The 27,643-nt window shown below is 33.9% G+C and overlaps 1 protein-coding gene across 1 annotated transcript in view; it reads right to left on the bottom strand.

Moving 5' to 3' along the window:
• CDH9 (cadherin 9) overlaps nucleotides 1-27,643 on the bottom strand; it is an 89,487-nt gene that overhangs the window by 47,498 nt on the left and 14,346 nt on the right. The window contains exon 2 of the mRNA XM_087815333.1: nucleotides 10,025-10,301. Coding sequence (XP_087671459.1) covers nucleotides 10,025-10,252 — 228 coding nt within the window. The 5' untranslated portion in view covers nucleotides 10,253-10,301. The remainder of the gene's footprint in view (nucleotides 1-10,024; nucleotides 10,302-27,643) is intronic.

Raw genomic sequence — 27,643 nt, 5'->3', positions numbered from 1 at the left:
TCTGTGCTTAGAGATCAGGATTCAGGGCTACCATCATGACTAAAGATTGAGAGAAGGAAATCTAGGAACAGGAGAAGCCACAGGAAAGATGGCCCTAAACTTTGAATACTCTGTATATGTAACATGTGGCTGACTTTTAAGCTGATCATTTATACAGCAAGACTCCAAGGAATTCAGAGAAAAGAAAGAGCCATAAAGTTTAAAACTGAGCAGAGATCTTCCACTACAAGTAATGCAAAAAGGAGTCTTCAGGTTGAAAGGAAATGATAGTAAGAGAAATTCAAATCAGCAGAGTAAACTTTGCTGATGGAAATGGTAATTATGTATGAAAATATAATAATATAATTAAAATATAATATAATATATAATATAAAATATTTCATTAATTTTAAGTTTTTAAATCAATATTGAAATGCTTAAAAATAAAGATTAGCAATGTATGGTACATCTTACAGTATACACAGAAGGAAATATATGACAAAAATAGAATAAAGTCCCACAGGGGAAATGAAGTTATACTGTTGTGAGATTATTGCATTGTATACTAAAATACATAATGTTATTTTAATTTATATCATAATAGGTTAAGTATTATTTATAAAGAATTTAAATTCAGATTTTTAAAAAAGTATATATTGAATTGCCCTTAAATATGTTAGAAAAGCAGAAGCAAATGTTTAAAGAACAGTGGAGTAAATTAAAACAAGAAAACAGTAGAATTCAATCCAAATGTATCAGAAATTGCATGATATATGAACGGACTTAACATTTCAATTAAATGTTAAAGATTTTCAGTGGATAGAAATACATAAATCAAGTTTTTGCTGTTTATAAGATCTGAGTTTTAAACAGAATTACACAAAAAGCCTAAGAACAAAAAGGTGGAGAAAGATAAACACCACAAACACAATCGTATATTTGTTGGTTGTGGGTGAATTTGTATCAGAGAAGGTAAACTTTAAGCAGCAATAGTATCAAAAATAAAGGGCAATATTTTATATTAATAATACAACAACTAATCAGAAACATAAAATATAATTGACTGCTCATCTAATAATTGAATAAAAATGAAGAAAAATTGAACATTATAACGAGAAATTTTAAAAATTAGACATTTTCATACTCTTGATGGTGCCTGTGTCTAAGCCTTTTTTTCCTGTCCCTCTCTGTGTTCTCTGCTGGAGACTCTACTACTTCTATTTAAGTTTCTTTATTTTAATACTGATAACTATGTAAGGGTAGATTTGATGTTCTAAAAGTTTGGAAATAAAGGAAGAGAATGTTGGAATGTTAGAAATAGGACAAGAGCACTGAAACCGATGGCAGGAAAAATCACACACAACTTGATAATCATACTAATAAACATTTTTCTACCACACCCTAATAGTTTTTAAATTATTTAACAGGTATTTGTATTATACCAAAAAAATACTTTACTAAAATTTTATATGTAGATGTTTCTGGGAGTAGTTACAACTCTGTATTCAGTCAGAATTTGTTTAATCCTATGTTTTAATCATTGGTACCTGTTTAAAATTATCTGAGTTAAGTACATAGACATTATTTTGGAGTGAAAGTGAATCTAATGTATGTGCTGTTTGAGGGCATAAAGCAAAATGGGGAGGGCTTGGTTGCAATTATGATCCTGAAGTATAATGGAAATACAGAAAAGGGATTGCATTTGAGGCAAAATGTGTCAGGGGAAGGGAATATACTTGTTTTAAGATTTATCTGCTCTTTTCGTGTTTCATAGTGTCAGCCTCCCAGATTGTAAATGCTTAACAAAGGTCTACTGAGAGAGCAGCTGAATATTAATTTTGAGTAAATACATGATGTCAAACATTTTGGAGAACTTAGACCCAACACAGATTCAAAGGTCACAGATGCTAGGTGATGAAATAGTGGACCAAAATAATTAAAATTGGGCCATGAATGAGGTTTTGGTAGGTGACAGAATTCTGACGGGGAATTCACCTGGGTGGATGAAGCTGGGCCTCATGTATGGGCTTCATGCATTTGAGATTAGACTTAAAACAAAGGAGAAGAGATGAAATTAGGGAAGAGTGCTTAGGTATTTCCTGGGCAAAGGCCTGTGAGCATGATAAAATAGAGGTCAAGTATATGGAAGAGGAAAGTTTAACTCTGCCTAGAGCTAAGGCTACGCAGTTATGGGGACGTAGCACAGAGGCTGGGTTGTACAATGGTATTGAATACTTTGAATTCTACTTAAGTAAATGTGAGTTCTTTTCCCATAGACATTTTGTCCAAGATATTGGTATCATTCAGGAAACAGCATGTAATATGTTTTGAAAATTAAAATACAGTCACATGAAAAGGTTATTTAGTGTGCCATGCAGTGATGGGATAATACAGTACTGGCAGTGAGAATTAAATGATAACACTCTATTATAAAAGTCAATTTTTAAAGAAATCTGTGTCAAAGAAGCATTTGTGCCTTGTCCCAAGAATCTAGTCTTAATGCTTAATATTTTCCTCACGTGTCTCCAGTTTTAAACAACCAAGCTATAAGAGAATTTGGGGATATAATGTGCTTTTAAATCAGAAGCAGCTGCTACATGTACTGGACCATAAGTAATGACATTATAAAACCTTTATAAAGGTAATTTATTTTGATTCTGAAAAACACTGTAATACTATAAAAATTTATCAAACAGCCACAGGAAGTTTGAGACTTTATTTCTGTGTCTATACACATCAAACTGATGTATCCTAAAGCCTAAGAGAAAACTGACTGTCCAAATACATTACTTTATGTATGCTTTGGGGAATATCAAAGTTTAGTGTATATGTCAACATACGTAGTACAATAGCTTGATTACCCAACAATTCCATAGCTCAATTTAATATAAATCAGAATGCTGTTTTTCAGTTGATACCTGTGTTTTCATGGTTTTAATTAACATCTAAATCAATTGTATCTAATTTTAATCAGGAACCTGATAAATGTTTAGATCTCCTTCCATTCTAGGATTCTATAATTACACTTATGATGATTTAAGCTATAAAATAGTAATTTTTTTCATTAAAACTATGAAAAATTTAGAGCTAACTCTGTAAAAAAGATGTCTTATATTTAGATGGTGACTACCTATAGGCAGTTTCAGGACACTATGTTGATTGCCCTGAGCAAAATGAAGGCTAAATATATATCTCTGAATTAAAGTGATAACCAATGAAGTTGATATTTCAAAATTATTTTATGAATAATGTTTTTCTTTAAAAAAAGAATAATCACTACTCCTGTAAGTTTGGCATTCCTTCATGCAATAAATGTCCTTCAATAACCAGATATTAAAATCAAATACTTATCTGGACAACCTGGATGAAATGGAAATGGATAAATTCCTAGAAAAATACAAACTCCCAAAACTCAGTCAGGAAAAGTCAGAAAATTTAAATATACTGATAGCTGCTGATGAAGTTGAAGCAATAATCAAAGGGCTCCCAGCACACAAAAGCTCTGCCCCCGATGGCTTCCCAGGGGAGTTTTACCAAACATTCAAAGAAGAGCTAACACCTACCCTCCTCAAACTATTTCAAAAAATTGAGGAAGGAACATTTCCAAGCTCTTTTTACAAGGCCAGCATTAGCCTAATTCCAAAACCAGACAAAGATACCAGAAAGAAAGAGAATTACAGGCCAATATCCCTGATGAACATAGATGCTAAAATCCTCAACAAAATATTAGCAAATCAGATCCAGCACTATATTAAAAGATCATACGCCATGACCAAGTGGGATTTATTCTGGGAATGCAAAGCTGGTACAATACTCATAAATCAATAAATGTGATACATCACATAAACAAATTGAAAGACAAAAATCACTTGATCATATTAATAGATGCAGAAAAACATTTGATAAAATCCAACACCCATTTTTAATAAAACCTCTCAGCAAAGTGGAAATAGAGGGATCATACCTCAACATAATAAAGGCCATATATGACAAACCTATAGCCAACATCATACTCAATGGGCAAAAACTAAAACCATTTCCCCTAAGAATAGGAATAAGACAGGGGCATCCACTTTCACCACTCTTATTCAACATAGTACTGGAAGTCCTAGCTACAGTGATCAGAAAAGAAGAAAACATAAAAGGCATCCAAATTGGAAAGGAGGAAACAAAACTGTCATTATTTTCTGATGACATGATATTGTACATAGAGAATCTTAAAGACTCCACCAAAAAAACTACTAGATTTAATAAATAAACTTGGAAAGGTAGAAGGATACAAAATTAACACCCAGAAATCTATGGCATTTTTATACACTAATAATGAACTCTCAGAAATAGAAATCAACCCCATTTACCACTGCAACTAAAAAAATAAGATACCTAGGAATAAACTTAACAAAAGATGTAAAATTGCTGTACTCAGAAAACTACAGGACACTGAAAAAAGAAATACAGGAAGACATAAACAAATGGAAAAATATACCATGGTCATGGATTGGAAGGGTAACATCATTAAAATGTCCATACTACCCAAAACAATCTATAAATTCAATGCATCCCTATTAAAATGCCAACAGCATATTTCACAGATCTAGAACCAACACTTAGAAAATTTATATGGAACCAAATAAGACTCAGAATAGCCACGACAATCTTGAGAAAAAGGAGCAAAGTTGGAGGGATCACAATACCAGATATCAAGTTAAACTACAAAGCCACTGTAATCAAAACAGCCAGGTACTGGCACAAGAACAGACATATCCATCAGTGGAACAGAACAGAGAACCCAGAACTTGACCCATGCCATTATGCCCAATTAATATTTGATAAAGGAGGCGAGAACATACAATGGAGTAAAGACAGTCTCTTCAGTAAGTGGTGCTGGGAAAATTGGGCAGATACATGCAAAAAAATAAAACTAGACCACCAACTTACACTATACACAAAAATAACCTCAAAATGGGTAAAAGACTTAAATGTAAGACATGAAACCATAAAAATCCTAGAGGAAAACATAGGCAGCAAAATCTCAGACATCTCTAGTAGCAATATGTTTGCTGATATATCTCCTAGGGCAAGAGAAAGGGAGAAAATAAACAAATTGGACTTCATCAAAATAAAAAGCTTCTGCACAGCAAAGAAACCATCAACAAAACGAAAAGGGAGCCCACTGTATGGGAGAACATTTTTGCCCATGACACATCTGATAAAGGGTTAATATCCAAACTATATAAGGAATTCATACAACTTAACAAAAGGAAGACAAACAATGCAATTAAAATGGGCAAATTCTGCTTAATTCTCAATAATAGGCATATGACCAATTAATTATTAATCCATGACAACATTGAAATCTAACTCACAAAAAATAAAATGCACCTGAAGATTCTGTAACCAAATAGTAAAAGCCTTCGCTGTGCTGCTAGTGTTGTGGAGTTGTGCACCTGAAACCTGTGTAATTTTGTTCACTAGAGTCACCCCGGTAAATTCAATTATAAAGAAAAAATGTATTTTAGTTCTTCTCCTGAGCAGTATTACTAGTTCTCCTAAGTAATTCATTACATGTGTGTCTTCAAATTACAGGGAAGGTACATGGCAATTGCTATGGCTTTGTCATTCTCTTTGTAAGAACCAAAGGTTTTTCTTGGTGCAGAAAACAGAATTAGTCAACGTCTAACAGTTTCAGCCAAAAGTAAGCAACCAAGCTTCAGATGGAATTATTGTGAAAAACAAAGATTGCTCTTAATTTCAACATTTCTGACTTTTCTCTCCTGTATTGTAAATGCAAAAATGACATAAGGAAACATTCTATAGTATTTCCTTATAAAAATATCATTTTGATTCATTTTCTTGCTCCTCAAGTCTATCCGGACAGTGAAAGTTAATTGATCACCCCAGACTGTGCTCTGAATTTGTACAAGAGCTTTCAGGAGGTACTCAAATACCATGTAAAAGCAACTCAGCATGGAATTCTGGGCCTTTCACAGTAATGGCCTATCTTTAGCCCACTAGATTTGTCTCTGTGTGTGTGTGAGTGTGTGTGTGTGTGTGTGTGTGTGTGTGTGTGTGTGTGTGTGTGAGAGTGTGTGCTTTATTCTGCAATATGCAATCCCACCTCCTTGGATTATCCACATGTAAATTTGTATTACATTTTTACTAGCTCCTCATGCCCACATATACAACTTTCTCTACAATCTTAGAAAATACCAGAAATTTGCAGTTAAAGAAATCTTAATGACAATTTTATTTAACCTTACAAGAATCTGAGGTTTGGGAAGTTCAATCGACTTCTAAGTTCTGCATAATTATTAAATGGCACAATCAGGACTGAGCCTTGTAAGCTGCATGTTTGAGTGTGTGCACATGTAGATTTTATTAAATCTTGCTACTACTCTTTTATTTGTTTTAAAACTGCTTCCTCTAAATTCAAAATTAAACTCTCGATTTTACATTCAAGGATTATATACCTTTCTGACTTTATATAGTTTTATATCACCTATTAATTAATATGGGTCTTATTTTCTGGAATACCTAACTTCTGTAAAACTAAGAAAGAATTGGGAAAATCTCTTTGCTTTAGAAGCTACCTATTTTGTTCCCAGTCCTGGTCCTGGTATGAGAGGCCTTTATATCACACGTAATATCGTCCCTGCAGCAGAACCAGGAGGGCTAAGTTTGTGTTACCCTGGGCAGCCAGAACAGTGTAATCGACCAAAGAGACAATCTGTGCTGTTCAAGCACCGAAATCCTCATTAAAACTCACGTGTTCAACCAAGTTTAGGGACATGAGTCTAGCTAGCCTCTGTATATACTAATTAATAATAATGTCAAAAGCCAGGACAGCAGGTTCGGAGAGAGTTTATAGACTCTTACGAACTTAAGAAATGCTAAAAAGTAGTTGGAAGCCCACTTTCATAGTGAGGTAGATATGTGGTGTAGGGCATATATAAGACAGGCCCTGTTACAAAACAAGAGTGCATTTTGTATGTTGTTTTTTTCAGAAAGTATTATAAGTGTTTTCATTGAAATCTCTCTTTCATGTACATATTGTTTTCCATGAATACTATAAAATAGTTGACACACTGATTTGATGCTCATTTGAGGAAAATTCTGATTATTATATATGGGCTTTCCACTTTGGCTCATGACCTATTTGTCAAAGATAAATAAGCACAGGAAACTGAACACTTTAGGCCCTGGCCAGGTAGCTCATTGGTCAGAGCATCATCTTGATGCACCAAGGTTGCGGGTTTGATCCCCAGTCAGGGCACATACAAAAATCCAAGGAATACATAAACAGTAGAATGACAAATTAATGTTTCTCTCTCTCTCTCTCTCTCTCTCTCTCTCTGTCTCCTCTCTCTCCTTCTCCCTCTCTCTAAAGTCAATAAATATAAATAAATAAAAATGGAATACTACATAGCTGTAAAGAAGAAGAATCTTGTACCCTTTGGGACAGTATGGATGGTCCTGGAGAATATTATGCTAAGTGAAATAAGCCAGGCAGCGAAAGAAAAATATCACATGATCTCACTTATACATAGAATCTAAAGAACTTAATAAACTGATGAGCAGAATAGATTCAATGACATGGAAGCATAGTTGAGACTGACGAAATGTCAGAGGGAAGGAGGAGAGGGGGTGGAGGGGGAGAGAGTAACCAAAGAATTTGTATGCGTATATGCACAACCCAAGGACACGGACAATGGTGGGGAGAGTGACTGGGGAGGGGGAAGGAACGGGGGGGAATGGGTCATTGGGGAGAAAAGGGACATCTGTAATACTTTAAACAAAAATAAAAATTATAAAAAAATAAAAATAAAAATAAATTTAAAAATGCACACATCTCTAGCTTTTTAAAAATGAAAAAAAACAAAATAAAGTTAAACCACAACGTAAAAAAAAGAAATTGAACACTTTAATTGTCAGAGGTAAAAATAATACAATAAATAAAATAAAATAAAATAAAATAAAATAAAATAGGTTATTTTCCCAAGACAAGTGATAACATTTTATGAAAAGTAATTAAATAAAACTATATACACACTGTTAGCTTTCTTTGACTGATTACAGAACTAATTAAAAATAAGCAAAATGGTATAGAAAGAGCTAAAGCATATGTGTGTTTTAAAGTGTCAGCATAATATTCTCAAGGTCCATCCATGTTGTTGCAAATGTCAGTGTTTCATCTTTTCTTATGGCTGAGTAGTCTTCCCTGATTGACAAACAATGTAATATACAGATAATGTAACATAGAAGTGTACACTTGAAACCTATGTGATCCTATTAACCATTGTCACTTCAATCAATCTAATAAAAAATATATAATAAAATCTAAAAAATAATAAAATAAAATGTCAGTGCAGTAACAGTGGTTAATTAATCAATGCACACTCAGTTTTCAAAAGGAAGCATTTTTGTGTACAGCTAAAAAGAAAGGCTTGTAGCGGAGCCTTGATTGCCTTAAGATTACAAGTATCTCTTCTCATCTGTGCTTATTCTTCTGTGTCTGTGAGTCTCCCAGGATGAAACCCTTTATATGAGGCCCCATGAGCCGGACGTGCCCTTTGTGCACCGCCTTAGAAAAAGAATCACAAAGCAATTTCAAGTTCTCAGATACAAACACTTGTCAGTTGAACTTGAAATATCATGATGTTAGTTATTAACTACGGAGTGAATAGTGATGTTAAGTGAGGGATGCTGGAGGATGCCGAATGACTAACCTGAGGAGAAATGAGAGAGAGAAAAGAATCATCGGGTGAACTGTATGGGGCAAATGAGGACAGAGATTTCCAGAGAAGCGGAAATAATAGACTTCTGGTAACGGAAGCTGCATTTGAAACCATATACGGTCGCACACACAAAAGGAAGAATCGGGTCAAGATTTTGGAAATTTCACAGATGAATGTATTTCTTCTGGTTTAAAAGCAATAGGCACATTTTTTGTGATATCAGGTACTTTTTTGTTTATACTTTTTGCCTGTTCTGTCTTATTTGCCTGATGCTGCAGTGAATCGAGCAATACTCATATCATTTCAATCACCTCTAGGAACAAATGCCAAGAATCAAGAAAAATAAATAAGGATCTATGGGCATTATTAGTATTCATAATTGTTTATTATGTTTTATTCTCATGATGTGAAATTAGGGGGCATAAATAGGGGATAATGCACAGTGAATACAGGAATTGCCCAGCATATAAAATAGTATGAATGAGATTGGTAAGGGGAAGATAGATAAATAGAAAACTTTGGACATCAGAAAGAGCATTTCACATAATCTGAGACACAGAGGAAAGAGAAGGAGAGAGGCAATGAATCCATTTGCTCAAAATTGAATACAAGAAGGGGTTATGTATTTTCCATGGCCACTTGCCCTTGGCTGCTAATGAACATCAACAATGTACATCAAGATAATGAGCAGCGGCATCCTGCTACGAGGATGCTATTAAATCTGCTAAAGATAGTTTCTTTTTTCTATTTTTTTCTTCCTCCTTCTGCCGCAAGCCCTTTGCTCTGGATTGTAGGCAGGAAGTAGTTCAGTTTGACGGATACTAAGAAATTGAAGCATCTAGAAGTATTTGTGTTTATTTATGACTCATACATATCACACTACCCTTAATTATAAATTATTCATCAGTAGGGATATTTTAGTCATTGTTGGTATATCATAATTGCACTTCATATTGCCTCCTATAACACACTAGTTTTTATTTGCCCATGACTTTAAATTAAATTTCAAAGAAATTTTTAAAAAAAATCTTTTAGATGTACACACATAAGATTAAATCATATGTAACTGATTAATAATTAAGTCCACATATACCTTGTTTTATTTTGAGGCTTACTATGAATACTGACCTATATTTAGCTACCTGAATAAATCACATTCCTTACCCTACCCTACTGAAATAATGTACAATATTATGCCTTTTGCACACTGTAATTAGTCAGATATTGTCTGAGTAATCATTAGTGACATGAAAAGTTGCTGTAAAAAATAAACCACTTTCAGCCTCTTATTATCATATAAGAATTCTTACCTTGCCGACATATTGTGTATCTGTACCCGTGTACTCTTCCAACAAGAAGAACTGATTCCACATCCAGCCGCGCTTGGTGCGATGTAGCGTTTTACCATGATCTTTTGTCAAACTCGGCATCCTTTTGCTTGGGAAATCCCTGTTAGCTTTTCCTTGTAATGGGAGAGCATCAACTGTATAAAACATATAGGTCCAGATGAATAGTGGTAGGCAATGGTAAGTCCTCATTATCTGCGGCTTCGGCAGGATATCAGATTCAATGTACCGTCTATTTCCCCTGAGGAGTAGGGGGAGAAAATGGTCTATTAGGCTGTGTTTCACTTTCAAAGAACCTGTAAACTGCAAAACGTTTCTAAATGTTATTTAAATTTTATATATAATATATTATACATACATTATCTTTCTATGATCCATCAGTGAACGATCCTTAAAAACTCATATAGATAACTAGGAAGGCATATATACTACAAATAAACTGAACAGGAACTTAGGACTGGCTTTAATATAATTATATTGCAGCATATAAATGTGAATATATTTGTAATATAAAGTACTAAATATTTTGAAAAAAATTAATCTCTACAATACATCAAAGATCATACTGATTACTCCTAGAGGCCTTAAGACTAATAAAAGTGGATTATTTATTAAATTATGCATATATGTGAACTATGTACTTTAAAGAAAACTGTTTTCCACCCACAATCTACTAAATTTTATAAGCTGTTTCTCCTTCTTCTCTTCTTTCTCCTCCTGCGGGTTTTCCTTTGCTTGGCCCTTCTTCTGTAATAAGTCGAGATGGTGTCTCAAAGCAAACTCTCTCTCCAACACAGTGGAATGGAGAACGGTGATCGACAAATAGTATGGATGCTTGCTATGGTCCAGAGCCATTGGCTCTGTCCAACATGTACCCTGATTTCCGTACCTTTTATTTAAAAAATACGCTTACTTAACAAAATACACACGTATGGCCACAAATCCACACGCTCAACAGTAAAATAAATAAATCAAGGTCATGTCACTCTTGACTTTGAAATCTCAGGTGATGAGAATTTTCTTTTATCAGGACTTTATGTGGCTATTCATAATCTTGTAAACTATGTGAAACTGGTAAATTTAACCATAAGCAATATGAAACTCTGAAATTCATATCAGAAAACTACAATGTCAAAGAGTGTTAAAAAAGTGTAATGGAAAAGTACCATCTAGCAGCCACTAGCTCAGAACATGCCCTGCATGCTGTTGCTTAGTAATGGTGCAGTGGAAAATGAGGCAGAGAATCTGAAGGGCAGCTGATATCTCACTTTGATAAAACACGACAAATTTCTTAGTTTGCCACACTGATTACCCTGACTTCTTCTCACTGGAAGATTTCTTTTGGCCATCATCATTTCAGATCACCCTGGCCAGAGAAATTGGAGAGCACTCTTTATTTCCTGAGGTCTGTTCTAGCTACAATGCCCACTTTAGATGGAATGCAAGCCTTTCAGCAGAAAAGTCCAATTGTGTTAGATGGAGTCAGAGACAGGCAGGGACTAGGATCCCATAGGCATCAGAACTAGAATAAAAAATTGCATTCATTTTCAGTGCACTGGAAAGCCGTTGGAAGAGTTTAACATGGCATGTTTATCAAAGATCAATCCGGCTACAGAGTCGAAAATAAGTTAGAGGGAAGAGAAGGGTTTGGTTAAAGGGCAGATCAGTTAGAATTTATTGATCTAGTCCAGTAAGAGCTGACAATGGCATACAGAGAAATGGTTTGAAGTGGACAGTGATACTCTGATCAGGTTCCCTTTGATTTTTAATGTGGACACACACACACACGCACACACACACACCCGTACGACACACACGGCAGTTTTTGTATGCTTTTGCTTCTTCTAATGGCCTGCACCTGCAGCTCTCATTGGAGAACTTCCTTTGGCTACCGGAGCCACTTTGCCCACATGCAGAGGGAGCCTAAAGTGTCTGCAATCATCTCCCACAAACTTTACAATAACCTCCCACAAAATCCCTGAGCCATTTTCTAACAGGTGCAGAGATATGAAAACCTACATGTTACTTATATCCCAGAGCTCCCCTGCAGAATCATGCAGGGGCTGGTACTTTGACTAATGACACACGTTATTTGGATAATCCCCCCGTCTTTCATTTTCCCACTGTCTCCCTGGCTTCCTGATATCGAAGCAGTTTATTACCAATCACTTGCACATGAATCCACACCTCAGTGTTTGTTTCTGGAACACCAGACCTAAGCATAGATAAAGTCCACATAGTCACAAGATTAAATACTGCCGTCTCGTGTATTGGTCATTATGGAGAGTGAAAAAAAATGAGAAATAAAATATAATTCTTAGATTCTTAATTTCTGAATTGTGTGATGATTAAGCCATTCATTGGGTGAAAAGAAGTTCTGTTAGAAAAATAATCAAGTTTTTTGCTATTCTTGGTCAAAATAAAGAAGCAATTTTTGTACTGCTACTGCCAACAACACTTTGGCGTAATTAATAGTAGAAAGGAAAGGATTCACTGTCATATCATTTAATTTATATACTTATGACAACCCTTTAAAGCAGAGTCTTATATAGTTCCTCATATTATTATGAGGCAACTGAGGGGCAAAGAGGTTCAATGACTGCCCAAGGTTATATAAGCAGACAGAAGCATTGAGAATTAAATCAAGGTAAGCCATTGGACTTGGGCTCAACCTACTAACTTCTATGATGCTGGATGCTGGCAACCAACATTTGTTCTAACTTGCCCTCTGTATTCTAGGCAGTTTGCTGAGTCTTTTCTCGAATGGTTTTTATTTAACTTTCATCTCAGCAATTATTATAAAGAGAGGATAGCTGTGTTAGATGGAAGATTAAGCTGAGGCTTTGCTTGTTAAAACAGCTTACTAATATCACAGGGTAGAAGGCACCTGTGGAGAGGTAGAGGGCATCCAGGATTTGAATTCTGCATGACTGATGACAATACTTGCGACAGGAACTATATCGCTGCTAAGGAACGTTGTTCCACATGTGCTCGCCTGGATGCCTCCTTCCTGTGCTTTAATCACTTGCCCAGTTCAGGGTTTTTGTCTTTACTGGCACTCTGACCTGAGACCATCTTACCTGGCTCACCCACAACCATCTCATTTTCAGTCTCTGTGTGATATGTAGCTTTTTTGAGAAGTCTTCTAGACAACTTTTTTCAAAAATAGCTTACCCCACTCAGTCTCTGTTGATTTATTTCATAACATACATTTATTTTCTTAATATCCTTTACCATGAATTTTGATTATCTCTTTCATTTAGTGGATTCTATGTTTATTGACTCTTTCCACTTCTTATAATGTAACTTGTATGGTGGTGAGGTATTTCATAAATGACTGTGCCTTGTATAAAACAGTTATTGATATGCAGTAGGTACTTAATATGTATTTATAAAATTAATTGGTTGATGATTCATGCATAAAATGGATAATCCTGTTTGAGCCTGGGATCAAATACATTGATTAATTTAATAGTCCATTCCATAAACAAGTTAATAGAGATATAGAAAGAGTTGAACTGGGAGGAAATGTGTCTTTTAAAAGAATGCTCCTATTAACCAATGTCACCCCAAAAAATTAAATAAAAATAAATTAAAAAATAAAAGATGCTGTTTTTTCCCTAACAAATAGACTACAATCTGCAGTGAAGTAGGAGTAATATTCATAAAAAATTTGTATAACATGGAATTAAATATAAATTCCACAACATGATTGGTACAAATGGTAGATTGTTTGAACTTTGAAGCCCTTTTACGCAATATCTACTTTATTTTTCTTATAATTCTTCACATAATTCTTTACATTTAGGAAATAAAACCTATTCCCATAGATTTTATTAAAAATTCTTCATATCCTTTAATCATTCAATAGCAACAAGCTGATTATTAAATTTTCTATGTTTAATTACCTCTATCAGCCTTAAATGCGCTGCATTTTAATCACATTTTTTGTTGATAAATAAATACTATCAGATGCATTATAAAGTGCAATATTTTAAATTTGGTTTGACTTTGATTTTGTAACCAGAGAATTCACTTAAATCTTTATAACTTTAAAAACTGTAGCTAGTTTTATTATTATTCCCTGTCCCCTTAATTATATTTCAATTGCATTTGAGAAAAATGGCTTTTGGCTATTTGTGAATCAAGAAAAAATGTGCATTAGTATAATTAAGTAGATGTTCAGCATATAAAATCTGCATCCAAAATTAAATTATATTATCATATCTTATCCCCACAGTTTAAACACAGATAAAGTATTTTAATAATTTCATTCTTGTTTTTCAGGCATATAAAACAAGTAGCTGTGATTGATTTTAGTACCTTATTATATAATTTGTAATCAACAAAATAGTTCCACACAAATAGATCTATGTATCTTCAAAACAGAAACAACTGTGAGATATGGTCATATAATTTAAATCCTTTCCCATTGGAGATATATGAGGTTTTGAGATATGAAGAAAACATTTCTGATTATCCAGTTATTTTGTGGTTTTGACAAAATTCCTACATATTTCATTTGATTCCTTGGTCAGTGATTATTTCCAGTACACTATTATATTTTTATATCAGTTGGAGACATAAGTCTGACAGATCAGTTACATAAATGACACATATATTTATCAAAATTATGAGTATTATATAGTAATCAAGGATCTATTTAGGGATATATGTTTTAATATACTATTTTTTATAATAATTGATAATTCTTATACAAATGTAGGTGGATATATATTAATATATCTATATATATAATTGATCATTAGTCTGTTATATTTAATTAGAATATATATTTAAGTTCTCTAAAAGAATTTATTGATTTTTTTTCAAAAATCCATGCCCTAATATTGTCACGTTGAATTTGAGATTCTTCCCTACTCTAAATAAATGTTAAAAATAATTTTTAAAAGAACACCCAGAAATATGAGCTGCTAACTTTGTATAGTATTCCTTAATAGTTAATACCATTAAACTCCCAGCTTCAAAAAATTAGAATTAGATCTTTCCTAGAAAACCAGCAATATAAACTGTTAGCAGAAGAGGAGCTCTTAAATCAGAGTTTTCCAATATCCTATCAAACAAACAATAATAACATTATACATAATAAAATATAAAGACATATGTAGAATATATAGTATTATAAAATATAAAGACATGTAAACAACCTATTGACAGTATTTGATAAAAGTAACCACATCTATAAGGATAGTGGAACTGGGTTAAGAAAATAATGATTGATGACTTTTTGTTATATGAAAAACACATGGACTTTCAATTAAAAGGAGATAGGCAAGCACATTTCCCCCCAATATTGGTCCCCTGAGTGGGAAACAAGCGTATCAAAATTTATATATTACCTCCTACTACAAAGATGCCCCTTTTGAAATTGGCATCTACTCAATTAATGCACTACCTAAAATATAACAGGACACGGAAAAAATAAGACAATTTAGGTGGTATTATTTGGAAATATTTTAATTTGAAGTATGCCTTATAAGTAAACCATTTTAGTCTGTCAGAGATTTTAAAGCTGTTAGAAGAGAGTTGTCTATGCTCTTGACCTATTTAAGAATGTTGGTTAACAAGGTATTATTGGTGGAGCGAAGGTAACACTTAATATTATCACACACAAATGAGGACGTTTTCAGTCAATATGTTCTTAAACACTGGAAACTGGACAAAAGGATTTAAAAGTGGGTGTGGCACAATGAAGTAACATGCAGAATAAGTCAGGCTATAATAAAGCCCAGAGAAATGCATACCATCCTATCAACATAAGGACAATAACTTCTTCTGAGGAAGGAAAAAAACAAAAAACAAAAAGCAAAGCACAACAGAGTGTCTATGAAAATGTAGGAAATCAGAAGAGAGGAAATCAGAAGAGAGGAATTCAGAAATCCACTTTACAGGGGAATGGTAATTAGGCTAGCATAGAAGATAGAAGTAAGTTAAATGGGTAGATATGTTAGCTGTGTTGGAAGGGGTACTGTTATTTTTAATAATATACTCAAAAGAGACTTTCAATTATGGTGACATTTGAGCAGAAAGTTGAAGGGAGTTGGGAGTGAGTTAGGAGGATTTCAATAGGAACAGTGTTCCAGAAAAAAACTAACAAAATGTGAATACTTGGTAAGAAGGTTTGGGGGGAGAAAGCATATACATTTTCAAAGCCTTCAAGTCATAGAAAGGACCTAAGGGTACCTAGAGTTGAGTCAACAAGGGGAGAGCTATAGACTCTGAGGTCAAAAAGGTGGCCGGCTTCTGGAGTCCTACAGGCCATGATCGGGAGTTCTAACCTTTATGATACTGAAATCCCAGGAGGGTTTGCTGCAGAGGACAATCATGACATAATATTTAATGGCCACTTCTAGCTGGCATATGAAAAATAGGCTTAACAAGGCAAGAAAGGACCCAAAGAAAGTGCTGAGAAGGTGACTGCAATAATCCTGATAAAAGAATATTTTTACTGGCTTGCAATGAATAGAAATGCAGGAGATAGGGATAAATCCCAGGCTTTGGCTTGAACAACAGATATAGAGCTGCCATTTACTGCTGAGAGGCCCTGGAGGAGTTCAGGTTGTATGTGGGACTAGAAATATAGTAGATCTATAATACATAATTACAATCTTCCCTTTCTTCAAACTGAAATTATTGATTAAGTCATCACATAATTATATTCTATTAAGATGCAATAAAAGAATATGCATTTGGCTAGAAAACTATAAATGAGATTTGAGAAGGTCATTGTAAACTATTGCATTAACCACTTTAAAGGAATAAGCACATTCACAGTTTATTGTAAGTGTTGATTCTATAGTAGGTGCTGTGGTGCTCCGTGCAGATCTCATTGACAAAGTCGCCTACATACTTACTAGCGAGCTACTGTGAGGTTTTGGTGCTAACTGCTTAGAGCTACCCCTTCCTCTGAGAATATTCCTGGGCTGATGAAAACCACCACGCTAGGGGTGTTACTCCACTCACCACCATGGTCCATAACACTGAGGTACAAATAGCCAGACCCCTCATCTCAAGGTGGGTCAGCTCTCATTCCATTTCATTCTCAGAGCCTCTCTCTGTGATCAGGCCAAGGCTAGACTCATCCTGAGACAATGTTGGTGTTGTGTTCTTTCCCTGTCTCTCTCCTGCTTCATTCTCTCCCTTATAGTGTTCTCCTGAGAAGCACATTTTTAATCAATCACCTTTATCAAATCCAAGTCTCAGACTGATTCTAGGAAACCAACCATGATATATATATATATATATATATATATATATATATATATATATATATATATATATACACACACACACACACATATATATATAGTCTGAATGAGCATCTAGTCTATTAAAAGTGAGTCATTCAGTTATTCTTCAAATATTTATTTGGTGCCTGCTATTGCCAGGCACACAACACACTTTAGGTGCTAGGGATACTAAAAAAAGCAACAACAAAAAACACATTCACCCGTGCAAAGACTCCTGCCACCTGCATTCATGCAGGATCAGACAAACACTATTCAATAAACATAGTAAATAAGAAAGCATAAAACACATAGTAGATGGAACCTGTTCAATGCTACTGAAAAAAATTAGAGCAGTATGGTTGGACCTGAATATAGTGACTTGGTAAGGGAAGGAAACTGAAATTCCATGTTGGCTCTATTGAGAAGGGGTTATCTGAGTAAATATCTGAAGAAAAGGGAGCTATCCAAGTAGCTGAGTAGAGGGGGTATTTTCAGTTAGAGCAAAAGCTTGAGCAATGGTTTTACCTCAATAGAGTCCCTGGCTTATTTTAAACCTCAATGAGGGCCAGACTTTTGTTTGTCTGGGCTGGTGGTTTCTTTAGCAGAGCAACTCTCTTAAAATCTAAATGGTTCCTTATCTGTTTGACTCCATTCAGTTTCATATCAAGAGGCATTCCATAGAATGTTTTCCTATTTAAATATAATTCTCAGATTCTATATATTTATATTCTCACCACTACTCCACAAGTCTTGCTATTTTGACTTGATTATAGCTTCCTTTGTTTTATTGGACTTCACTGGGCAAACCACAGCTTTAGTGTCTTTAACATAATGCATTTTGTTAAGTGAAAGGGTTTGCTGGGATACAGACTCTTAGCTGGGTCCTTAATCTTGCTGATGTCATCCATTCAAAGGTTTTAAAAATATCTGTGATGACCATTCTCTTGTTTTTGCTACAGGAGTTTCAATCAGCCATCTTCAACAAAACTGTTATATTTCTTCTATCATGAAAAGTTGTCTCTCCCTTTCAACCTGCCAGTCCCTCGTTCATGCCATCTTCATTTCCTTATATTTCTGCCAGCAAACTGACAATAGCTCTCTGGATTTGTCTCTTTCTTCTAGTGCTTTGATGATACAACTGTAGTGATACTTTGTTTTCCCACATTTTCCCCTAGGGCTACAAGTTCATTTGGCCCAGTTTCTGCCTTCCAAGCCATCACAGTGATAACTTGACTAAATATTATACCCTTGTATGAAATAAATTTCCATTTTTTGAGACTCTGGTAAGGCTTTCTTCACTACTGGTTGGCCAGGCCTTCACCCAATGCTTCAAATTTTATGTTTTCTGTTGTTATTAGAAGAGCATATCACTTCTAATAAATATTTATGCATCGTAACAATAGGCTGGGTTGTGCTGTAGTAAACAGAAACCTCAAAATCTCAGTGGCATTAGAAACAAATATTTATTTCTGCATTGGGTATATGACCACTGTGGTTTTCCTGGGAGGCTGTAATAAACCTTATTACCAGGAACACAAGGCAAGGAATTTTCATCACCACACTCTCATGACTGCAAAGATAAGAATGAAGGGACATGGAGAAACTCCTGTTGTCCCTCAGGCCTTCCACAGGAAGAGATACCCTCATGTGCACTCCCATTTCAGTGGGAAAAGCAAATCCCACAGTCATGTCTAAATTCAGAAGTGGGGGAGTACAGTCTTAAGATGCGTTTGGAAAAGAGAAATCCAGAAATATTGTTTCACTAGTATGAGAGTTATTACTATGGGCTTAACATTGTCCACTAAAAAGATATGGGGATTCCATTCCTTACCAATAAATGTGAGCTCATTTGGAAGTAAGGTGTTTAAAAATGTAGTTAAGATAGTTATATTTTATTTTATTTTTCTATTTTTTATTTTTAAAATTTTATTTTTGTTTAAAATATTACAGTGTATTTTATATTATTTTATTTTTGTAGCAGCTTGGGGTGATTCAATTCAATTTTTTTTTATATCTATTTAAATTTTTATAATAAATTTTTTGTGACTAAAAATGTAAAATGTGTATTCTAATTATGCTTTGTAGTAAAATTTCTTTAAATATAATCTGAAAATAATATATATGCATAGAAAAGACTTGAAGAATATAAACTCCAGTGTTAATAATGTATTTTTATGTCTGCATTTATGTATGCATTTTACTTTATTTTATTTTTATTGACTGTATTAGGGTGACAGCAGTTAATAAGATTATATAGGTTTCAGGTGTACAATTCTATAATACATCTGTATGTTGAATTGTGTATCCACCCCCCCCCAAGTCATGTCTTCTTCTAAGATGAAGTCATATTTAATTAGACTGGGCCCTACTCCAATATTACTGGTGTTCTTATAAGAAGAGAAGGGATACACATATACAGGAAAGGTGACCATGTGAAGATAGAAGTAGAGATTGGCCACAAACCAAGCTACAAGATGCTGGAAGAAATTAGGAAGTATCTTCTAGTGAAGTCTATGGAGAGAATATAGCCCTGCCAACACCTTGATTTCAGGTGTGTAGCCTCCATAACTGAAAGGGGATAAATTTGGGTTGTGTTACCCACCCTGGTTGCTGTACTTTGTTATGGTAGCCCTAGGAATCTAATATAGAGCTACTTAAATATTAATATTTATTACCCAGTTGTAATATTTCCTTGACTTTACCATGTAAAAGTAAGATATATTTTTTCTCTGCTTCACATCATTGAGAACATAATATTAAAGACAGAGAGTTAGCGTGAAGACTTTTTAAGACCACAAACAAAATTATTCCAAAAGGCTGTGCTACCTGCTAGTCATGTAACTTCTGGTGAGACACCTCTATGTGTGTTTCTTAATTTGGAAAACAGAGTAATAATAATAATACTATTAATACTCATAGAGTTGCTGTTAATTTTCTTGAAAGACTTTAAAAATGCTCGGTTAAGGTTAGCTATCTTTAAATTACTTGTGACTCTCTCCTTCTTCAGAGTATAATTCAAAACAGTCTTTTACAGAGCAGAATATTTAAAATATGTGTTGAGGAACTAAACACATTAAATTTATAATGCTTAATCTTCAGTCTGTTGAATTACATATAGCCTTTCTTAATTTTTTTTTAGAATTCAAACAGGAAATACAATGTAATTTGGAAGAATACTATATTAAAATAGAAAATCATATATAAATCATAAGTATTTCCATTTAAGAATTTTTATTTAAAAATCTATTATTTAAAATATATACTATATACATCTATTCATTTTCCTGAGCTTACATGAGTAAAAACGCCAGCAAAATTACATTTCTATTATTGAAATGTGCTGTGAAACACCGTGAGAGTCTCATAAAGATTTCTTGGCACTGATGCCAATTTAAGTGTCACTATAGCAATCACCATGGTAATGTTTTCAATTAGCGCTGCACAATCACAGCATTACATGAGTCTAGAGTACCATTTGGCACCATCATAATGGACCTCCAGATTATTTAGTCTTATCAGTCAAATATAAACAGTACAAAAAATGAAATAAGCAACCACCATGATCTATCCCTAGGTTTCAAATTTTAAATACTCTAACTAAACTTTAGAAATATTTTAGTATAAAATTACATTAGATTGTTTAGCTTTGTGAGTCACCCATTTGAGCACAATACAGTTTAAAAAAGTATATTTTTAGTATCTCATTGTTAGACATTGATATTAAAAACCCCGTGTTTATTTCATTTGGAAAGTCCATCTGAAAATAGACTCACATATGTTATATAATAATTAATAAATCTTATGGAGACAAGGAAAATGAAGATCATAACAACATATCAGTCATTAATTATTGTTACATCTGGCACTTATTAACCACTTATTATGGAACCAGTCACCGTTCTAAGTGCCTCGCAGTTGGTGGCAGCCATTCACTCTGTCCCCATGGAGCCCATCCCTCCATGCCTCCCTCTTCATAGCCCATTGGGATTGAGCTTCTCTGCTATCCTGAGGTTCTGTGAGGCTATTTAGGAGTTGAAGTGGCTGTGATGTAGGTTCTTTCTGGAAAGGTTTATGAACTGTTCCACGAGCCTGCCACTGTCTTTACTGTACCATACCAAATAGCAAGGCTTCTTAGCCTAGCACCCAAAATGATGACAAGGAGCTACCCCACACCCCTACCAGCCAACCGGTGATAAATATATAATGGGAAAGAAAGAGAAACTTTTTTAAAAACTTCACTGCATGCCCTGGTCCTTTTGATTGATACGTATATCTTAAATCACAGAACAGTGTCAAAATCCACTTGATGAAGGTGCTAGTATACCCATTTGATACACAAAAAACACGAAAGTACCAAGTGTTTAAATATATTGTCCAAGAGAACTACCTGTTAGGTAATGAGGACCAAAATGAAAATTAGCTCCAACGGCTGATAGCTGGTACCCGCCTGGCAACTAAGAGCTATGATATGGTTTCCCCTGCTGAACACAAATATTTTAACAGAATATCAGCATCAGATAAGCTCACTCAGCAGCTGTGAGTGAACTAGAAAAAGCAGAGGCGATAGGTACCCCCAATACAACCAAATAGCCTCCTCTCCTGGTTACTACTTATCCAAGTCAGCTTCAAACTCTTTTTCCAGTTTTCTAGACAGAAACTACAGTTTTCTAGACATATCTACAAAGTTGTCCCAACTTCCTGATATTCCCCCAGGGAAGTGCTGATCCCTGCTCCATAAGCGCTTCCCAAAGCTCCAGTATATTTCCTTACTCTATAATAAGCTTATCCTAACTCCCTCTGACCAAAATATCTGAAATTTCCCCCTGATGAGTAGTATGCCTTGTTGCAGGAAGTTGATATACCTAATTTTGTTTGACTACAGCACTGTGCCTGGTGATCTTTTGGGCACTGGGTTTTTCCAGGGGCAGCTGAAATTTATACTTAGGGAATCTGTCTCTAGTGCTCATGACATAACCATATGCTATAATCCAAATAAAGCAGTATAAATTTTGAGAATTGAAAAGGTAATTAGCTAGGTGATTTCCTTTCTTAAAGTGATTCTATGATAAACAGTTTTACTAAACAAATCAAGGGGTCTGATTACAATAACATATCAAAGAAATATAGTAAAAAAGTAAAATTGGCACTAATATAACTTACTGGTGTTTATATAATAAGAATTTATAAAGAAAAATTATGAAGGAATAGACTTAGTTCCCTCCCCACTGCCCCAACATCAGATGCAGACTATTGAATCAATCATCCTCCCTGTTCATGGACCATAATTATTATTGATTCATACAAGGGCCTTCACTTGTTTCATTGATTTATTTTTATCTCTATCAGCCACTCTCAGCTCCCTCAATTCTCCTAAGGATTTTTCAATAAAAACCTGTGAATCAGAAGTGTTTTACAATAAAAATTAATAATCCTTATGATGTATACAAAGGTTAGTGTGGAATTATGGTCTGACTTGGAGGAGAAATGACAGACCAAGAGTTCAAGTGATCCAATGCACTCAGTCTATGCAGATTATTTAATACTTTGAACATGTTATCTTTCACCTTACACATAATGCCTATAATTGTATCTCATTTTTAAAGCACTGCAAAGATGAAAATGTTGAAAATTTAGTTAGAAATATCACACAACCACTCACTAAAATATGACAGAAATACTACACAACTGTATAGCTCTATTAACCCACTGAATTTAAAGGGAGAATGTTATTTTCATTTTGAATAATCATGCTCTCACTACTGATCTTGTAGGACATCTTTTATTTGCTGGAAGAGGGAATCTAAAGGAAAAAGTGCATATGAGATAATCTCCTAAAATCAGGCCTTATTGAAGCTCCTTTCACATCTGACTATGAATCCTTCTCTCTATGAAACTTATTTGTGCCACATGATAAGACCATTTTATTTACTTTATTTTTTCTCTGTATTTGCCAAAGGAATATATGTTTGCTTCATCATTAACATCAGAGATATGATATACTAAATTAAATATGTATTCGTCAGAGCCAAAAAGTTCTCAAATGTTTGCCTCTTAGGAAGGTGCCTTTTACTAAATATAAATTCTAAAATGTATGCCCTGGTTTCTTGTACATTAATAGTAATTCCCAGAATTATTTAATTCATGTTTCTATTGCATAACATTATAACTCTATATCTGCCAAACACTTGCCACAGCTGTCTTTTCTAACAGGATTCTCCTTATTAAGCATATGAGGGTTGCCTGTGTCAACACTGAGACTCAGAACTTTCAGTATGTCATTATCTCCTCATAATAATTTAGTGAAAAAAATCATTTTCAGTTCAGGATTTTGTCATCCTATCCTAATGAGACATCATTGCCATCAGAACTAATGTAGGTAAATAGGAAAAGGGGCTATATAGATAAAGACAGGTACAACATGAACTGACACCTTATATAATTTTTATTCCTGAGATCATCTATCTTTTATATTTCTATATATGTTACTGCTTTTGAACAGTTTATTTTCCCTTATTTGTAACCATCCTCAGAAATAGATACTGTAGCATCTCAATAAATCTCTAACAGGTATAGATGTGCAATCAAGTGTGGGTTTTGGCCATGCATTCACAAGTCATTTCTATGACATAGGGCTGGAATCAATAGACTGTGTGAGGTTGAGGAGAAAGATGAAGGTGAGAGTGTTGTTTGACCAAAAAATACATTACTCATCACAGAATGCCACAATGTGAGCAGAAGTAATTATAGGATTTATATGCAACAGGCTTAACCACTGTGTGTGCTAGAGTTTCCCATCACTTCAGAGAGGGAACCCATTTGGCCAATACACTTAAAAAAGTATGTGCTATTCCTCTTAAAAGATAAGAATGCTTATTTAATTTTAACTGCTTATGAACTTGGAGCTTTTCAACGATTCCATTAAAAAATCTGAGAAGTGGGTTATGTCCATTTTGGGGCAAAGTTTAGCGTGACTGGTCATGTATCTTTCTCCTAAGTAGTAGTTTAAAATCCAGTATAACTTAAATCCATTGTGGAAATTATCTATGAAATAAATTTTTGTTTTCTTCAAACAGTGGTTAAAAATGATTTTAGGAGTCAAAAACCTAGGATATGATAGCTTTTATATATTTTAAAAATTTGGTGAGATTGAGAAAAAAATTAGGGAAGCAGACAAAGTTTCAAAGAATGCATTGTTTTTAATCCACCAAGACATTTTTTAATTCATGAAACCCTGATAGTTTTCAAAAGGTTTCATTTAGATCACTTAGAGTTTCAGATGCCAGACTGTTATCAAGTTCTATCATTATTTTTTTCCTATCTTTGTTTCCTCTTCTGCAACATGACAAGCTTTAAGATTAATAACTACAAGAGCATATATGTATAGATAAATATTCACATGCATACATATATAACACATACATATCCAGGAGATGACACAAATATTAGTTTCGTCTTTATGTATTGTCTTCTAAGTTATTATTGAATAACTAAGAAAGATAGTTAAAAACCTCTAAAGTAACAATTCATCAGTTTACAATATCTGGTATTCAGTACTTTTTAAAGTATTTTTTTATTTTTGTGCTTTAAAATGATTATTACATAGTTTATAAAATAATTGAGCTCAAATATTTTATCTGGAGAATTGTATTAAAGTCCTCATAAAATGAGGTAAATATTAATTCATTTTAAGTAATATGCATTAAAACTCTTTGCTAAAAAACATTAACTTTATTTTATTTTATTTTTTTAAAGTATATCTTTATTGATATCAGAGAGAGGAAGGGAGAGGGAGAGAGAGACAAAAAAATCAGTGATGAGTCATTGATCGGCTGCCTCCTGCACGCCCCCTACTGGGGATGGAGCCCACAACCTGGGCATGTGCCATCTCCTGGATCATAGGTCGATGCTTAACCGCAGAACCACGCCAGCCAGGCTAAAACACATTAACTTTAAAACAAAGTGTTCAATAACTGAGCATTCAGCCAATAAAATATTACTAGATGTAGATTTGACTTATTTTAATTTGAAGACTGATTAAAAGTATTAATTTTACTCAGTTTAATAGTGGAGTAAACATCTCAAATGTTACATAATTCCAGTAGAAATAAGGGCAAATTAGGGCATTTTCTCATATTTTCATATTATAATCTGGGCCATCCAAAAGAGGGAGCTCAAGTATTGTGCTAAGTAACTCGGTTTTATGAATGTGAGATTTTGGATCAGTTTCTCATATGAATTGCACAATGTGTTTAGATGTAAATTTAACTCGGTCTCATATTGACTTGTTAACATTAACATATTAATGGGCAGTACTTACTTTATGGCCATAAAGTTCTATGTTCTCTCAGAAGAAAATTATTTTTTCAGCCATCATGAAAGTATAAAATTAATTACAAAAGATGAAAGGAACATTAAGTAAAATTTTTTAATATTGAATCTTATAAAGGAAGGAGAGGAATTACATAAACCTCAAATAACCTGAATCACATGACTTTCCTCTGCACTAGCACTTATATAAATGGAATTATAGTATTCCTGCCTTATCTCCAGTTTCACTTTCCATGGCTTCAGTTACCCAAGGTAAATCATAGTCCAAAAATGTTAAATGGAAAATTCTAGAAATAAACAATTCATAGGTTTTAAATTGTGCACCATTCTGAGTAGCATAAAAAAATCTCATGTCCTTCTCTGTTCCCCTGCCGTTAATCATCCCTTTGCCCAGCCTATCCATTCTCTTTATGCTCTGACTCCCCACACATTAATCACTTAGTAGCCCTCTGAGTTATCAGATCACCTGTTGCAGTACCTTAGTGCTTGTTTTCAAGTAACAATTATTTTACTTAATAATGGCCCCCAAGGGACAAGAGTAGTGATGGTGGTAATTTGGATATGCCAAAGAGAAGACTTAAAGTGCTTACTTTAAGTGAAAGGTATGTATGTAGAGCAAAAACAAAAAAACAAAAACAAAAAAAACCATAGTGTAAACAGTATGGGATTTGGTGCTATCTGTGTTTTCAGGCATCTTCTGAGGGTCTTGGAATGTATCCCCATGGATAAGGGAGACGACTGTAGCAATATTGAGGTTGTTTCCATGTACATGAACTTTTTTTAACTTTTGGGGTTTATTGAGTGAGTTTCCCTAAAGTTTTCAGTACTAGAGAACTTTTTCATGACTCAGTTGTTCAGAAGGAAAAAAAATGAAGGGCTAAGGACTTCCTAGAGCAGAGAAGCTGAGTGACATTTTATAGGAAAGTTACTGGAAGCTAAAATATTTTAAAAACATGCTCCTGAGAAGCAACCAAGATAACTGACCAAATTTCACACTTTCAATATTTAAAAAAAGAATAAATGAACAAATAAATGAATGAATGATAAATTGCTCGATAAATGTATCAATGGATAGGTAACAGTCTTTAACATAATACTAACAAGAAAAACTATATATCCATGGAAAAATCTGCTCTACTACTCATTTCATCTACTCTGTTATAGCTATTTTATAGTTTGCTTTATATCCTTTGGCCAATAATGTAATTACTTAGAAAATCAATAATTTAAAAGATGCTCAAAATCACTTTTGATCCTAAACTAAAATTTCTGGATTAACCAGGTAGGATTTCACAAGAAAAAAAAAAATTAAGCTTCGTCATCTATTTTACTTAAGTTCCTTATCAGTGGTGCTGTGTAAGTAAATAAAGAATCAATATTGGCAATACATATTAAATTTGGATGGATGCATTGTCTTTCAAGAATACTCTTAAAAGTAACATAAAATATGATTCATCTATAAAACACACCCAGGGCCACACAATATGTTATATAACTTCAGCAATATCACTGGCAATGGCATTCTGTATGCTAATTATGTGTGCGGTTTATCCAACACAGCTGCTACTCATCTTCCCCATAGACTAGGGTAAAATACCATTATAAATAAAGGTTCATTGCCAAAGAAAAATAGAATTTGCAGTTCCCTATTACAAATTGGGATTAATTTAATTAGTGGATAGATTAATCTCCTTCAGAACATCAGAAAGAAATCTGTAACTCCAGTAGGAAATTGCAAGAATAGGAGATCATTTACCAATAAATAACTAATTTTTTTGTAAATAGATTGTGAAAGCAAAATATTTAATTGACTATCAGATACTCATATTATGTTTCCTCCAGAGATTACATTGAAACAGAAGGTGTTGCTTTTTTGTGATTTGGGAGAACTTATCTTACATACTGATGCTTTTTTATTCATCTCATAACACTATAGATAAAAAATGGTTATGAATAGGAATTTCTTCTATGTTTAAGTGAGGTCTAGTACCTGAAATTCTGAAGA

The sequence above is a fragment of the Miniopterus natalensis genome, chromosome 3 (genome assembly GCF_054644295.1).
Source record: "Miniopterus natalensis isolate mMinNat1 chromosome 3, mMinNat1.hap1, whole genome shotgun sequence".
Classification (NCBI taxonomy): Eukaryota; Metazoa; Chordata; class Mammalia; order Chiroptera; family Miniopteridae; genus Miniopterus; species Miniopterus natalensis.
Note: the sequence above shows the minus strand (reverse complement) of the source record. Positions and strands in the feature narration are given on the sequence as shown.